Source organism: Erythrolamprus reginae, chromosome 8 (assembly GCF_031021105.1).
Source record: "Erythrolamprus reginae isolate rEryReg1 chromosome 8, rEryReg1.hap1, whole genome shotgun sequence".
Lineage (NCBI taxonomy): Eukaryota > Metazoa > Chordata > Lepidosauria > Squamata > Dipsadidae > Erythrolamprus > Erythrolamprus reginae.
In genome coordinates this window covers 51,738,325-51,755,474 of record NC_091957.1, presented here as the reverse complement: position 1 = coordinate 51,755,474, position 17,150 = coordinate 51,738,325, and the positions used below count along the sequence as shown (strand labels likewise).

At 42.0% G+C, this 17,150-nt stretch overlaps 1 protein-coding gene across 3 annotated transcripts in view; it reads left to right on the top strand.

Moving 5' to 3' along the window:
- Positions 1-3,880, top strand: part of KLHL4 (kelch like family member 4) — a 46,618-nt gene extending 42,738 nt beyond the window's left edge. For 2 of the 3 annotated variants that reach the window (XM_070759881.1, XM_070759880.1), the window contains 2 exons: positions 236-310; positions 3,220-3,880. In XM_070759881.1, coding sequence (XP_070615982.1) covers positions 236-295 — 60 coding nt within the window. In that variant the 3' untranslated portion in view covers positions 296-310; positions 3,220-3,880. The remainder of the gene's footprint in view (positions 1-235; positions 311-3,219) is intronic. The other variant, XM_070759882.1, reaches the window with a different exon arrangement.
- Positions 3,881-17,150: the final 13,270 nt, after the last annotated feature.

Genomic DNA, 17,150 nt, shown 5'->3' with positions numbered 1-17,150 from the left:
CAATAATGCCTCTGGAGCCTGAGGAGGGAAAAAACTAGCTTACCAGGCCCACCGGATGTTGGCAATGAGTGGGGTGTCGTGTGTGCATGCGTAGAGGGCAGGATGCACGGGAGATATTGAATTATGGATGTGGCCATGCACACGCATGCGATAGCAGCTGTGCTTGCACTTTTGGTACCTGAGGAAAAAAAGGTTCGCCATCACTGATCTAAGCCATGCCTTCTCTGTTTTACAGGAAGTCCCAGTCAATGTCGGAAGAGCGGGTGCCTGTGTGGTAGTTGTGAAACTTCCATGATGAACGTCTTCAGGTGTGAGTACCTAGCCAAGCACAACTCCTCTCAGCAACCCTGACTGAAGGAGAGAGAGCTTATATTCTTGAAAAGAAAGACTTCCCAGCAACCGATTAGGGCCTTCTCCGGGTCCCATCGGCCTAACTATGTTGCAACTTGGGAGGGCCTTCTCTGTGGTAGCACCGGCTCTCTGGAATTAGCTACCTCCAGGGATTTGCACCATCCCCACTCTCCTGGCTTTCCAAAAAGCCTTGAAAATCTGGCTCTTCTGGCAGGTCTGGGACCCTTGAGTAACACCAACGAACTCCAGCCTAGAAGTAATGAATATTTTGCCTTGGGATCTTAAATTGTTTTTATATTGTTTTTATCTGTTCTATGCTGCCCAGAGTCCGCAAGGAGCGGGGCGGCTTATAAATTTAACAAATTAAATTAAATTTTCATGCTGCTTTCATTTTAGAAGAAGCAACAAGGCTGTGTCAAGGTCTCAAACAGTATCCAAGAATTAAATCAGGGTCCGAGGCATGACCTTCCTCAAAGTTCTGAATTATTAACAGAGCCACGTTAGCACATCTTGAAGAAACTCAAATCTGAAGTCTCATGGGTTTCTCCACCCAGTTTAAAGTTCATCCCCTGTTCCCACACCCACAAATTCATCACATGGTCCACTCTGATTCTGCCAACAAGTCCGATCTTCCCATCAACTTCTGGGCAGGTGCTGAACAAAGGATGACCTTGAGACTCTAGAAGGAATTTGTTATGGCTGGTACTCTATCCCTCATGCAACCGCCCCTCCTAAATTCCCACAGTGCTAATACATTCTACATAGTATTGCGTTCCTACCTGGACGTAGGGAGGGGGGGCGGCATTCTGATAGCGAAAATGGGTAACTAGCGGGCGCACACATGCGTCGGAGTGAGATTTGGTTGCTGCTCATGAGGAGGATGCAAAATCTTGTGAGAGGGTGCACAGGTGCGAGAGATTTTGGCGATTTTTGGCGATTTTTTGCTTCTACTATCAAACTATCAAAGAACTCTCATGCGCCCATGCGTCTTCTCATGAGATTTACTTCCTGTGCATGCGCAGAAGCCAAATCTCGCTCTGACATGTCACCCGGAGCTGCGCATACATCAGCATTGATATCGGAGGTCAGTTACAACCCCTGCCTGATCATATTATGTGTTAGGCCAAAGTCTCCAACTCAAACGATGGCTTCGGCCTGTACAGGCTGCTTTAATGGGAAACCAAAGTACGGGAATAACGTTTTCTTAAATTCCAAAGACAGGGCATCCATTACCCTGGGGGGGGGGGGAAGTATTGACCCCCCTCAGAGAGGGTCCACAACTTGGGCATCCTCCTCGATCCACAGCTCACATTAGAGAAACACCTTTCAGCTGTGGCGAGGGCGGCGTTTGCCCAGGTTCGCCTGGTGCGCCAGTTGCGGCCCTATTTGGACCGGGAGTCACTGCTCACAGTCACTCATGCCCTCATCACCTCGAGGTTCGACTACTATAATGCTCTCTACATGGGGCTACCTTTGAAGAGTGTTCGGAAACTTCAGATCGTGCAGAATGCAGCTGCGAGAGCAATCATGGGCTTCCCTAGCTATGCCCATGTTACACCAACACTCCGCAGTCTGCATTGGTTGCCGATCAATTTCCAGTCACAATTCAAAGTGTTGGTTATGACCTATAAAGCCCTTTATGGCACCGGACCAGAATATCTTCGGGACCGCCTTCTGCCGCACGAATCCCAGCGACCGGTTAGGTCCCACAGAGTTGGCCTTCTCCGGGTCCCGTCGACTAAACAATGTCATCTGGCGGGACCCAGGGGAAGAGCCTTCTCTGTGGTGGCTCCGACCCTCTGGAACCAGCTCCCCCCTGAGATTAGGATTGCCCCCACCCTCCTTGCCTTTCGCAAACTCCTTAAAACCCACCTCTTCCATCAGGCTTGGGGGATTTGAAACATCTCCCCCTTGCCCATGTTGTTTTGGTGTTTAATTGACTGTATGCTTGTTTTTTATATATATTGGGGTTGCTTTTATGGATTTTTTAACCTAAAACTGTAATTAGATTGGTAAATATTAGATTTGTCACTATGTACTGTTTTTGCCATTGTTGTGAGTCGCCCCGAGTTTTCGGAGAGGGGCGGCATATAAATCCAATAAATCTAATCTAATCTAATCTAATCTAATCTAATCTAATCTAATCTAATCTAGTCTAGTCTAGTCTAGTCTAGTCTAGTCTAGTCTAGTCTAGTCTAGTCTAGTCTAGTCTAATCTTCAATCTTCAGTTCTGGAGACCTCACCTACAAAAAGATATTGACAAAATTGAACGGGTCCAAAGACGGGCTACAAGAATGGTGGAAGGTCTTAAGCATAAAACGTATCAGGAAAGACTTAATGAACTCAATCTGTAGAGTCTGGAGGACAGAAGGAAAAGGGGGGACATGATTGAAACATTTAAATATATTAAAGGGTTAAATAAGGTCCAGGAGGGAAGTGTTTTTAATAGGAAAGTGAACACAAGAACAAGGGGACACAATCTGAGGTTAGTTTGGGGAAAGATCAAAAGCAACATGAGAAAATATTATTTTACTGAAAGAGTAGTAGATCCTTGGAACAAACTTCCAGCAGACGTGGTAGATAAATCCACAGTAACTGAATTTAAACATGCCTGGGATAAACATATATCCATCCTAAGATAAAATACCGAAAATAGTATAAGGGCAGACTAGATGGACCAGGAGGTCTTTTTCTGCCGTCAGACTTCTATGTTTCTATGTTTCTATGTTTCTATGTTTCTATGTTTCTATGTTTCTATCTAATCTAATCTAATCTAATCTAATCTAATCTATGGTGGTGGATACCTCCATTCAGAGGGCAATGCTTGGAACATCATGTGCTTTCATTTCACTCTTTCTTTTCTTAAAGAGAGCAAGATGTCTACCTGAAGATAATCCCATTTCTGTCTCGGACACAGCCGATGTGCTACACAACACGAGCGGCATACTTTCTACTTGGCCTCAAGAAACAGGCAGATGTCCAGTTTACTTCCTGAACTTGGAACCCTTCATTGCTGGAAAATTTATCCGAAAGACTGGATTTGGACACCCTTTGATTTTTCCACAATGACGCCATCTTGAGACACGATCGGGCATTGTGGAGAATGAAAAGAATCGATGAACTGCAGAGGATTTGGCTTCTGGTCATCACAGGAGGACTGGTTCACAGATGGATGGAGAACCTCTAGCAGATTCTTTGACCTGGACTTCATTTTTTTTGGGGGGGTGACAACTTTGCTCCCTCGACTCCTGAGACCATCAGAACTGAAGGCTCATGAAATTTCCTAGGACTGGATGGAAGGCACAAGTCTTTTCTTGCCATTCCCAAGATCAAATTGTGAGGAAAAGGTTGTGATGTGATTGCAAGAGTGACTTGCTGGGTGTGTATGTGTGTGTTTGTGGAAACGCCCCCTGCACACAATGACCAACTTTTGACAGATTTTCGATATGTAACGGAAAAACCTTGGGATTGTTGAGATAAAGTAATTTTCTGTACCTCGAAATAAACCAGGCAGCAGTATCAGTAACAATTCAATGTGGCATTTCTTTTATTTAAAATTTTTAAATACTTTATTTAAACACACAAAACACAAACAATCAAACTCACACAGAAAAGAAAGAGAAAACATTAAAATAAAAATTGGACATTTTCGTGACGTGCCTGTAGTACAAACCTAATGGTGCTTATTTACTATTACATAAATTATATTTGCATATATACATCGGGTTTTAGCTAGAAATTATTTTTGACTGTTTGGATGTCGATGAGAACCTGCAGATGGAAACCTTCACCTAATGATAGTTTGTAGCTCAAAGTATAGGCATCTCAGGGGTTGCCACAAAGAAGAGGGAGTCAACCTATTCTCCAAAGCACCTGAGGGTAGAACAAGAAGCAATGGGTGGAAACTAAACAAGGAGAGAAGTAACTTAGAACTAAGGAGAAATTTGCATGGAACTGCCTGCCTCCAGAAGTTGTGAATGCTCCAACACTGGAAGTTTTTAAGAAGATGTTGGATAACTATCTGTCTGAAGTAGTGTAGGATCTTCTGCCTAAGCAGGGGGTTGGACTAGAAGACCTCCAAGGTCCCTTCCAACTGTGTTGTTATTGTTGTTGTTGTTGTTGTTGTTGTTGTTGTTGTTGTTGTTGTTGTTGTTCTTCTTCTTCTTCTTCTTCTTCTTCTTCTTCTTCTTATTATTATTATTATTATTATTATGTCAATACAATACAGCAAATGAGATCACTATGCTGGATTTCATATTTCATCACCAATCGGGTGCTTCCCAAGCACCTAGGACTGCGTGATGTAGCGGCGAATTATGTTTGCTGATCCCACTAAAGCGGCCTTTTGCAATTGACAGATGGCGATTTTGTCAATTCCAATGGTTTTCAAATGTCCGCTGAGATCCATTGGCACTGCGCCCAGCATGCCAAGTACCACTGGGACCACTTTCACTGGCTTATGCCAGAGTCGCTGCAGCTCAATTTTTAGACCTTCGTATTTCACTAATTTCTCTAGCTGCTTCTCCTCAATTCTGCTGTCTCCTGGGATTGCGATGTCGATGATCCATACTTTCTTTTTCTCCACAATCAGGATGTCTGGTGTGTTCTGCTTCAGAATTCGGTCAGTCTGAAGTCAGAAGTCCCACAGTAGTTTTGCTTGCTCATTTTCGACCACTTTCTTGGGCTTATGATCCCACCAGTTCTTTGCCACTGGTAAATGGTAGTCCCGGCACAAATTCCAGTGGATCATCTGTGCCACAGCATCATGTCTATGTTTGTAGTCAGTCTGTGATCGATTGTTTCATCTGTTTTTTTTACAGAGTCTGCACTTTGGATTGTCTGTTGATTTTTCTATTATTATTATTATTATTATTATTATTATTATTATTATTATTATTATTATTAGACTAGGAACATAAAATGTAAATAGGGTTTCTTAGAACCAACAATTAGGCCATTTCTGAAAAAAATACCCGAAGGGGGAAAAAAGATTTCTGACGCAGCCAGAATCAGATCACACGTAGCATTGACGTTCCAATTTTCACATTGCCTTGACTGGATCAAATCCATTTATCAGATATATTTTAAGCCATTTGTCTTCCTCTGGAATAATCACTGCAGGTTACTGCTCTGTTGCTGACAAGGCATTAATATGATCAGTTTTATGGAATGAAATTTATACATAAACACACAACAATCATATTGATATGACTATGACCTCAGCTATGGATTGCCAATTTGAAGAGGCAGTCAGGAGACGAGACAGATTGGGATAGCATAATTATTATTTTAAAAAATATATAAAACCACCAAGCTCAGAGACCATCAAGGACCTCACAGTTTAACCCTGAATTACAATATTTTCTTCTATTGGTATCAGGAAGACAAGAATTGTCCCAACTTTCACCCAGCCGCCAACTTCTAACTTAGAATCCCAACAACATGTGTAAATATTAATGTTTACGTTTGTGACAAGGTTAAAATATTGGTACCCCTTGAAACCAAAACATGATGTGTGTCTCCGAGTAGGAAAAATAAAGAGAAAAGTTTCATTTCTTAAAGATTTTATGTGTTCTCTTCGTAATAACAAGGAATTGTCACCTTGTAGAGATGAGATGTTATACAACTTTGTTAAAAACAAAGACAAATACTTTAGAAAATCCGTTTTTTAACCAATTTTCCAAACGTATGTTTTTTTTTTCTTTGAAAAATAAATGCAGGTATGATTTAAGAGAAAGAAAAAAGGAGCTGTCAAAAAAATAAAATAAAGACACATAAAGTTTTTTTTTTCCCACCGACCTTTTTTAAAAAAGTCTCAACTGATGCAGGCAACCCATTCAAGAAAAAAAAGAAATGTTTCCAGTTGCATTGTCTTGCAAGTGAAGGGCAAAAATTGTTTTCAAAGTTAGGGGGAGATGGTTTCTTAGTCATCTGGGCATGCAAAAATCCATCGGATGGAAAAGATTGGCCACAGATAGTTCGGTCACACAAAGAAAGGACAAGATGACCCCAGCTGAATTCCTTATCTCACAAGTGATGGCAGGTGCAGGTAAGAAACAAGGATATGGCAGTATGCTTCTAGGTATTGGCTGACCTTGCGTTCAGCTCCAAGGTCTGCTACATCTTATTGTGTCAGATAATTAAGGGTTTTTTTTAGCGCTTACAAGATTTTATCTCATGGTGAGCTGTGTGTATATGTCCCTCCTCCTCCTCCTCCTCCTCCTCCTCCTCCTCCTCCTCCTCCCCCCCCTCCTCCTCCTTAATCATCTCCTTCTTTCCTTCCTCCTCCTCCTTCTCTTCCTTCCTTCCTTTTTCTTTCTTTCCTTCCTTCCCTCCCTCATTCCTTCCTTCCCTCCCTCCCTCCTTCCTTCCCTCCCTCCTTCCTTCCTTCCCTCCCTCATTCCTTCCTTCCTTCCCTCCCTCATTCCTTCCTATCCCTCATTCCTTCCCTCCCTCCCTCCTTCCTTCCCTCCTTCCTTCCTTCCTTTTTTCCTTTCCTCCCTCATTCCTTCCTTCCCTCCCTCATTCCTTCCTTCCTTCCTTCCTTCCCTCCCTCCCTCATTCCTTCCTTCCTTCCTTCCTTCCTTCCTTCCTTCCTTCCTTCCTTCCTTCCTTCCTTCCTTCTCCTTTTGAGATTTTATCTCATTGTGAGCTATATATGTATGTCCCTCCTCCTCCTCCTCCTCCTCTTCTTCTTTCTTATTTTTTCTAAATGCTATTCCTGCTCCTCCTCCTCCTCCCCCCTCCCCCCCTCCCCTCCTCCTCTTCTCATATTCTTCTTCCTCCTCCTCCTTCTTTTTCTTCATCTTCCTCTATATAATATGTATATATTAAGTATATACAGTATATATCTTTTCATCCATCCCTCTCATTGAATAGATATTCAATGAGAATATATGAACTGGGAACAGGAGAGGAGCGGCATATAAATCCAATCAATCAATCAATCAATCAATCAATCAATCAATCAATCAATCAATCAATCAATATAAGGTCTGTTGTTATTATTGTTGTTGTTGTTGTAGGTGTATACACACACACACACACAAAACAGCATAGTCAATGAAAGTGAACCCTACTGTTTAATTTAGCGCTGACACTTACTGGGAATAATTGATTTTTTTTTTTTTAGTGTTTGCTTTTTATTTCCCCCCTCAAATATACAATCTCAAGGAAATTAACTGAACAGGCCTCAGTTTATATGGACATTACACGATCAGTGTCTTGAATGATCAAACAGCATTAATAATATATCGGACAAATATTTGGTGCCGTGTTTGTTCAACCCAAATAATAAATAAATAAAAATGGTCTTTCTGCCTCAGGGAAGAATCTTTTTTTTTTTTAATTTAAAATTTTCCCTCAGCTAAAGTTTTCAACGCTGAGGTAATTTGGCTGGGACTGGCGGCCTTCTATCGAGGAAGAAATTTGTTCTGAGGGCGTCTTCACACAGCAGAGGCCTATTTTGCACAACAATATATATGCTTTCGCATAAGTTCAAATGGCTGTGTAGAGTCAATCCTCGGTATATGACTTGTAGTTTTGATTACACATAGTCCTCGACTTATGATTCATTTAATGACTGTTCGAAGTTATGACGGCACTGGGAAAAAAGGGGTGCATGAGTGTTTTTCACACTTCTGAAGCAATCCCCTGTGATCAATAGAATAGAATAGAATTCTTTATTGGCCAAGTGTGATTGGTCACACAAGGAATTTGTCTTTGATGCAGATGCTCTCAGTGTACATAAAAGAAAAGATACATTTGTGAAGAATCATGAGGTACAACACTTAAGGATTGTCATAGGGGTGAAATAAGCAATGAGGAAACAATCAATATTAACACGAATCTTAAGGATAGAAGCATTGGACCAGAGTACCTCCGGAACTGCCTGCTACCGCATGAATCCCAGCAACCGATAAGGTCCCACAGAGTTGGCCTTCTCCAGATCCCGTCGACCAAACAATGTCATTTAGCGGGCCCCAGGGGAAGAGCCTTCTCTGTGGCAGCCCCAGCCCTCTGGAATCAACTCACCCCATAGATTAGAACTGCCCCCACCCTCCTTGTCTTTCGTAAATTACTCAAGACCCATCTATACCGCCAGGCATGGGGGAGTTGAGACACCTTTCCCCCAGGCTTTTTTATATTTATGTTTGGGTATGTATATGTTGTTTGCTTTTTTAAATATGATAGGGTTTTATGTGCTTTTTAATATTAGATTTGTTTTCGCTGGAATATTGTTTTTATTATTGTTGTGAGCCACCCTGAGTCTTTGGAGAGGGGCGGCATACAAATCTAATAAATTGAATTGAATTGAATTGAACCAGTTACAGCCTTACAGTCATAAGTGGGAGGAAATGGGAGATAAGGATGATGAGAAAAAACTAGTAGTAATAGTAGTGCAGACTTAGTAAATAGTTTGACAGTTTATTTATTGATTGATTTGTCCAATACACAATGAGGGATTTTGTGGGTATACACATAGTTAAATACATAATGAAGGTTATAGAGGAGATACTCATAGTAAAATATATCTAAGAAATAATAGAAGAAGGTTAGGTCGTTGAGGGAGTTTGAGGTGTGATTGATGAATTTGGGGGATGAGCCGTTGCTGTTAACAAAGACAGAGCCAAAGAAAGAGTTGAGGAGGTTGGCTTTGGATGAATCATTGTGGTATTCTTTGTTGTTGGGTCCTTTGAGAGGTGGGATAGGTCTAGAGTCTTTGAGTTTATTGTTGACAAAGTTGTAGAAGGCTCTATTAGATTTGGTGCATGGGAGGTTTTCCTCTTGTTTGCTGTAGTAGTTAAGGGATTCTGCTTTTATTTGATTGCAAATGCTTTCAAATTGCAAATGTTCAGGGAATTATTTGTTCAGCAGAGCGATGGTGTTTGGTTAAAAAGCTGTTCTTGTGCCTAGCTGTCTTGGTATGCAGCAACGTTTTGAGGGTAGGAGTTGAAACAGTTTATGTCCAGGATGCGAGGGGAAGTACATATATTCACCGCCCTCTTTTTGACTCGTGCAGCATACAGGTCCTCAATGGAAGACAGGTTAGCAGCAACCATTGTTTGTTTCTGCAGTTCTGATTATCCTCTGAAGTCTGTGTTGGTCTTGTTCAAATTCAGATGCTTGGCAATGGGCTCATATTTATGATGGTCACTCCGGGTCTCGAACCTGGACTGTTAGCTTTCCGGTTGATAAGCCCCAGCATAATTTGTCACAATTGCAATCATGCTTGCAATAAATACATTGCTCACCAGATGGCGCTGTCTGATCGCTTTGAAGAGAAGCTGCGGGTGATTTAAACCCCTGGATTCATCTGCATGTTGCAATTTATTTAGCCAGGATGCCAGCATTTCACTACTGTTATTTTGTCTGATTTCCAGTTTCTGATGTCTCTGATTTCTCTCTCTTCCCCTCGCTCTCTCGCTCTCCCCCTCTCTCTTTCTCTTTCTCTCTTTCTCTCTCTTCCTTTCCCTCTCTCTCTTCCTCTCTCTTCCTCTCTCTTCCCCCTCTCCCTCTTTCTTTCTCCCCCCTCTCTCCCCCTCTTCCTCTCTCTCCCTCTTTCTCTCTCCCTCTCTCTCTTCCTCTCTCTCCCCCCTCTCCCTCTTTCTTTCTCCCCCTCTCTCTCCCCCTCTTCCTCTCTCTCCCTCTTTCTCTCTCCCTCTCTCTCTTTCTCTCTCCCTCTTTCTCTCTTTCTCTCTCTTCCTTTCCCTCTCTCTTCCTCTCTCTCCCCCTCTCTTTCTCTCTCCCCCTCTCTCTTTCTCTCTCTCCCCTCTCTCCCTCTTTCTCTCTCCCTCTCTCTCTCCTTCTCCCTCTCTCTCCCTCTTCCTTTCTCCCTCTTTCTCTCCCTCTCTCTCTTTCTCTCCCCCTCTCTTCTTTCTCTCTCTCCTTCTCTCTCTCTCCCTCTCTCTCTTTCTCTCCCCCCCTCTTTATCTTTCTCTCTCCCCTCCCTCTCTCTTTCTCTCTGTGTGCACGGGTGTCTGTTTGTTTGCAACCATTGCAAATTCTGAGTAGACCCCACCACTCTTAATATTCCTGCTGGTGTTTGAGATTGGTTCTTTCTCTTTTACAGGACTAGCTTGTTGGATTAAAGCAATACAACCACCGTGTAAACAGAATATAAAGCAGACCAGCAGACTGGGTGTGATTAGAATCAGAACTGACTCAACACTCATTTAATTTAATCATCTTTCTTCACGGGATGGCCTCTATTTAGGGTTTTATTTAGAGATACCGCCAGCATCGGAGGTGCAGCTAATGTAAGACGGGAGATGGCTGGATGGCTGAAATTAAAAGGGATTGAGTGCAGCGTCGAGCGAGCTTGGGGATATCTAGGGCAACGCAATGCAGTGTAATACATGTAAGAGCACACACCGTTATTATTTTTTACATTAGGAGCTGTGACTAAGGCACATTTCTCGTTGACTCACAGTTGTGTCATCCTGTTTCTGACAAGAGGATAAGAGCAAAAATAAAATCCCCTTTTCCTGTTATTCTTCGATTGCGACTTCCATTGTTCTGCTCTTCCTACAGCAGTGATGGCGAACCTTTTTTCCCTTGGGTGCCGAAAGATCATGTGTGAGTACTATCGCGTACGCATGAGTGCCCACACTCATAATTCAACACTTGGGGAGGGTGAAAATAGCTTCTTCTGCCCCTCTGGAGAATCTCTGGAGGCCGAAAACGGCCTGTTTCCCAACTTCTGGTGGACCCAACTGTTGTGGTTCCGTCTGAGGCCCCTCAGGGAACGGCTGATCTTCTGTCGGTTTCCAGCTCAGAGGGAGAGGATGAGGAACAGGAGGTGCAGGCAGACGAGGAGGAGGAATCCCAGGCTGAAGAAGAGGGAGGACAGCCAGAGTCCCCCCAGAGGGAGCTCTCCCCAGCAAGCAGCCTGGATTCCTTAGAGGAAAATGCACAAGCCATAATTGATCTGCGACAGAGAAGAGCTACACAGCGAAGGGACCAATTGGCTAGGTACTTTCAGTATTAAAGAGGCAACAGCTGGGTTTGGGTGTGGTGCTCTTTGGAAAGGCTAAAAGGCAGACCCACCCTTCCTGGCTTGTGGAGTTTTATCTTTGAGAGTCTTGGGACCTGGCTGTGAACTTTGGCGTCTTGGAATCCTGGTTTGTGCCTTTGACTACTGAAACCTTGGGGTGGGTGTGCCAGCAAGAAGCTTGCTGTATTGTCTGGACATCAGGACTCTGCTGTAAAGTATTATAGCCTGTCTGTTGGGAAGAACAGGTTTTCCTCTGTGTTTATTTTTCCCAGCTATAAAGTACTTTTGCTTTTACCAGAGTGTCTGGCTGTTTTTTTCCAGTTGGTGTTGAGGTCTGGGGGAACCCAGACAGAACACCAACAGGCTCGTGTTTCACCTTCTCCATATATTTCACCTTCTCCATATATTTCAAAGCAGTAAAGAAAAATAAATAAGATATAGGACAACATTTCCAGTTCAGAGTGGAAGTGAGACAGTGATGTGCTGTGTTGCGAAGAATTCAAAGATAGACAAAGATCTTTGCAGGAGTGAAAAGAGCCATACTTACAATCAACCTAATTAATAATAATAATATTAATAATAGAAACATAGAAGACTGATGGCAGAAAAAGACCTCATGATCCATCTAGTCTGCCCTTATACTATTTTCTGTATTTTATCTTAGGATGGATCTATGTTTACCCCAGGCATGTTTAAATTTAGTTACTGTGGATTTACCAATCACGTCTGCTGGAAGTTTGTTCCAAGGATCTACCACTCTTTCAGTAAAATAATATTTTCTCATGTTGGAATACTGTGTTCAGTTCTTGAGACCTCACCTACAAAAAGATATTGACAAAATTGAACAGGTCCAAAGACGCGCTAAAAGAATGGTGGAAGGTCTTAAGCATAAAATATATCAGGAAAGACTTCATGAACTCCATCTGTATAGTCTGGAGGACAGAAGGAAAAGGGGGGGACATGATGGAAACATTTAAATATGTCAAAGGGTTAAATAAGGTTCAGGAGGGAAGTGTTTTTAACAGGAAAGTGAACACAAGAACAAGAGGACACAATCTGAAGTTAGTTGGGGGAAAGATCAAAAGCAACATGAGAAAATATTATTTTACTGAAAGAGTAGTAGATCCTTGGAACAAACTTCCAGCAGATGTGGTTGGTAAATCCAGAGTAACTGAATTTAAACATGCCTGGGATAAACATATATCCATCCTAAGATAAAATACAGGAAATAGTATAAGGTCAGACTGGATGGACCATGAGGTCTTTTTCTGCTGTCAATCTGCTATGTTTCTATGTAACAGACATTTAGCCAGGAGATTTAATTTTGCCCATCTCTTTGGATTATATTGTGGCTTGAATAATCGCGGTTTACATCCGTTCAAACACTTATTATAACAAACCAGAGCAGAGATGTAGTAAGAGATGACTTCTCACCTCGGGCTGCTTCTATGAACAAAGCCTAGCTTCGCTGAAGCTGATCTGATCAATACATCCCTGTACGCCAGCTTCTAGGCCTTGCCATAACCAATTAAACGCATTGATCTTCGAAGACCTTAGGGGCAGGCAGTGCTGTTCGACTTGTTTTTGAGTGTGCTTTACCATTCATTAAACATGATGTAAAAATCTCCTCGTCTCATTACTAGGATATAATTGGATTTATGCACAAGAAGGCCGGAGGAATATAATGGTAATGAAGTTTGGTTCCTCTGGAACATAGAAACGTAGAAACATAGAAGATTGACGGCAGAAAAAGACCTCATGGTCCATCTAGTCTGCCCTTATACTATTTCCTGTATTTTATCTTAGGATGGATATATGTTTATCCCAAGCATGTTTAAATTCAGATACTGTGGATTCTTCTTTACTTACTTCTTTTCCTTCCTTCCTTCCTTCCTTCCTTCTCTTCCTTCCTTCCTTCTCTTTCCTTCCTTCCTTCTTCATTCATAGAAACATAGAAGATTGATGGCAGAAAAATTCCTCATGGTCCATCTAGTCTGCCCTTATACTCTTTCCTGTATTCTATGTTAGGATGGATATATGTTTATCCCAGGCATGTTTAAATTCAGTTACTGTGGATTCTTCTTTACTTCTTTCCCTTCCTTCCTTCCTTCCTTCCTTCCTTCCTTCCTTCCTTCCTTCCTTCCTTCCTTCTTTCCTTCCTTCTCTTCCTTCCTTCCCTCTTTCCTTCCTTCTCTTTAGTTCCTTCCTTCTTCATTCATAGAAACATAGAAGATTGACAGCAGAAAAATTCCTCATGGTCCATCTAGTCTGCCCTTATACTATTTCCTGTATTTTATCTTAGGATGGATCTATGTTTATCCCAGGCATGTTTAAATTCAGTGACTGTGGATTTATCAACCACGTCTACTGGAAGTTTGTTCCAAGGATCTACTACTCTTTCAGTAAAATAATATTTTCTCATGTTGCTTTTGATCTTTTCCCCAACTAACTTCAGATTGTGTCCCCTTGTTCTTGTGTTCACTTTCCTATTAAAAACACCTCTCTCCTGGACCTTATTTAACCCTTTAACATATTTAAATGTTTCGATCATGTCCCCCCTTTCCCTTCTGTCCTCCAGACTATACAGATTGAGTTCATTAAGTCTTTCCTGATAAGTTTTATGCTTAAGACCTTCCACCATTTTTGTAGCCCTTCTTTGGACCCCTTCAATTTGATAAAATATCTTTTTGTAGGTAAGGTCTCCAGAAATGAACACAGTATTCAATTTAATTCAATTCAATTTCTTAGATTTGTATGCTGCCCTTCTCCAAAAACTCGGGGTGGCTCACAGAATAAGTATAAAACAAAGCAGGTAGAACAAATCTAACAGTACATCTAAAAACCCTATATAACACTCAGTCAGACAATCCAATCCAATCACACCATATATCACATTTATTTGTCAGAGGGGCAAGGTCTAATTGCCCCAAGTCTTAAGACTCTTGTGGAAGGGGAGGAGGGTGGGGGCAGTACGAATCTCTGGAGGGAGTTGATTCCAGAGGGCTGGGGCCCTCACAGAGAAGGCCCTTCTCCTAGGCCCCGCCAAATGACATTTGCAACCTTTCACTGAGAATGGAGATTGTAACCCCCATACTTTTGGCTTATATTAAGTCAATCAAGCATCAGATCAAACCATAATCTTATATTTTTGAATGAGCTGCTCTACTCAAATTGCAACCGAGACGAAAGGACAGGTTTATGTTATGCCTGGCGTATTTGCATCCGCGATTAAAACAGAGGCTTTCATTGACAACACGAAAATATTTAGATCTTTCCCATATTTTCCCCCCCGAAATTTGTTTTTACTCGTTTAAAATCACAACCTCAATTTATGCCACAATATACAACTCTAATTAGCAGGATTACAACACTCACCGCCAGAGAGATTCCATATTGCATGCTAATCCCATTAACATTCTGTCAAAGATAAGTTAAATGTTTTCTATTTACAGTAATGCTTACTCCAATTAAGGAAGATTAGTGGGCTGATATAGGATCTCGGGATTCTTTAGGGGTGAATCCATAAAGCATTTGTTGGCGGTGGTTTTTAATAGGGGGCGGATCACAATGGGCCTCATTCTGATAATAAGACTCGCGTGATGAATTAGACTGTTGTTTGAGTTCGCAGGATACAGTTAATGATAATTAAATCAATTTGGCAGAATGCAACAGGCTAAAGCCATGAAAAAATAAAGGTGCAAAAAAGGGCAACAAGAATGATCAAGGAAATGGAGCACCTCCCTTATGAAACCAGGTTGCAACACCTTGGTCTCTTCAGCCTTGAAAGATGGCGTTGAAGGGGTGACTTGATTGAAGTACTGTATGTAAAATCATGCATGGGATAGAAAAGATGGATAGAGAAAAATTCTTTTCTCTGTCACACAATACTAGGACGAGGGGGCACTCCCTAAAGCTCACAGGTAAGAAAGTGAGGACAAATAAAGGGAAATATTTCTTTACCCAGAGGGTTGTTGGTTGATGGAATTCCCTTCCAGAAGAGGTCATGACAGCTGTCAGCCTGGATAGCTACAAGGCAGGATGAGACAGATTCATGGATGTCAAGTGTATCAGTGGTTATTGAAAAGGATGTCCAAGTGCCGCTTCTATGTTAGTTGAGGCAGGCAGGGTTCCCTTGGGTCCCATTTGTTGGGGGTCAAGGGAAAGGGAGGGTTTTGCCTTCTCTTTCTGCTCAAGATCCCCATGGACAATTGGTGGGCCATTGTGTGACACAGAATGCTGGACTCGATGGGCTTTGGCCCCATTCAGCATGGCTCTTCTTATCTTCTTATGTTCTTAAAGCTAATTCAAGTTAATACTGACCAAACATATATCTGAAGATATGGAATAAACCTCTTTATTCCATATTTTCTCTTTGCCCCAGAGAATTGGGTTCATCCTGACATTAAACTGGGTTTTATGCACTTAAAACACTCTTGAAGTCCTTTTGTTTTGGGGGGATTTTTTTTAAGTAGGGAAAAAAATTAATATGGGAATTTCAGATTCGCCTAGTAACTGGGTTACAAATTTAACAGCTGCAGTGTTTCACATAACAATGACCTCAAGAAAGGTTGTTTAACAGGGCAAAACTCAGTTAAAATGTTGGGCGCAATACCATTTAGATTTATATACCGCTTCACTGGTGCTTTTACAGCCCTTTCTAAGTGGTTTACAGTGTCAGCCTATTGCTGCTAATATCCTCAGTAGGTTCCAGGTTGACTCATCCTTCCATCCTTCCTCATTTTACCCACTTCAGGAGGATGGAAGGCTGAGTCAACCTTGAGGTTGGGATGGATGGATGGACGGACAGGCCAGGCGGATGGATGGATGGATGGTATGGGATATTGAGGGAAGGAAGTAAAGAAGGAAGGAGCGAGGGAGAGATGGAAGGAGGGAAGAAAGGAAGGAAATGGAAAGGAAAGAGAAGAAGGGAGAAAGGAAAGGAAGGAAGGAAGGAAAGAAGGAAAGGAAGGAGGAAATGAAGACAGAGGAAAGGAAGGAAGGAGGAATGATGGGAAGGACAGAAGGAGGGAAGAAAGGAAGGAAATGGAAAGGAAAGGAAGGAAGGAAAGAAGGAAAGGAAGGAGGAAAGGAAGACAGAGGAAAGGAAGGAAAGAGGAACGAAGGGAGGGACAGAAGGAGAGAAGAAAGGAAAGGAAAGGAAGACAGGGAGGGAGGGAGAGATGGAGGGAGAAAGGGCGAGCTGCAAAGCTTTGTAGCACTATATAAATCTATAAGTGCTATTGCTATTTTTTCTAGGTGATTCTAAGAAATCTAAGCAAAGAGCTATGGTGGCACAGTGGTTAGAGTGCAGTATTGCAGGCTACTTTTGCTGATCACCAGCTGCCAACAGCTTGGCAGATTTATTTATTTATTTATTTTGTCCAATGCACAATACATATTGAAGAGAATAGACATGAAGAATAATATGTAAAACTAGAGGAGAAGATATATGAAAGGAAGAAAATATATATGATATATGAGATAAGGAGAGGCAATTGGACAGGGGACTAAAGGCACACTAGTGCACTTATGTACGTCCCTTACTGACCTCTTAGGAACCTGGAGAGGTCAATCGTGGAGAGTCTAAGGGAGAAATGTTGGGGGTTAGGGGTTGACACTACGGAGTCCAGTAATGAGTTCCATGCTTTGACAACTCGATTGCTAAAGTCATATTTTTTACAGTCAAGCTTGGAGCGATTAATGTTAAGTTTGAATTTGTTGCGTGCTCTTGTGTTATTGCGGTTGAAGCTGAAGTAGTCATTGACAGGCAGGACGTTGCAGCATATGATCTTGTGGGCAATAC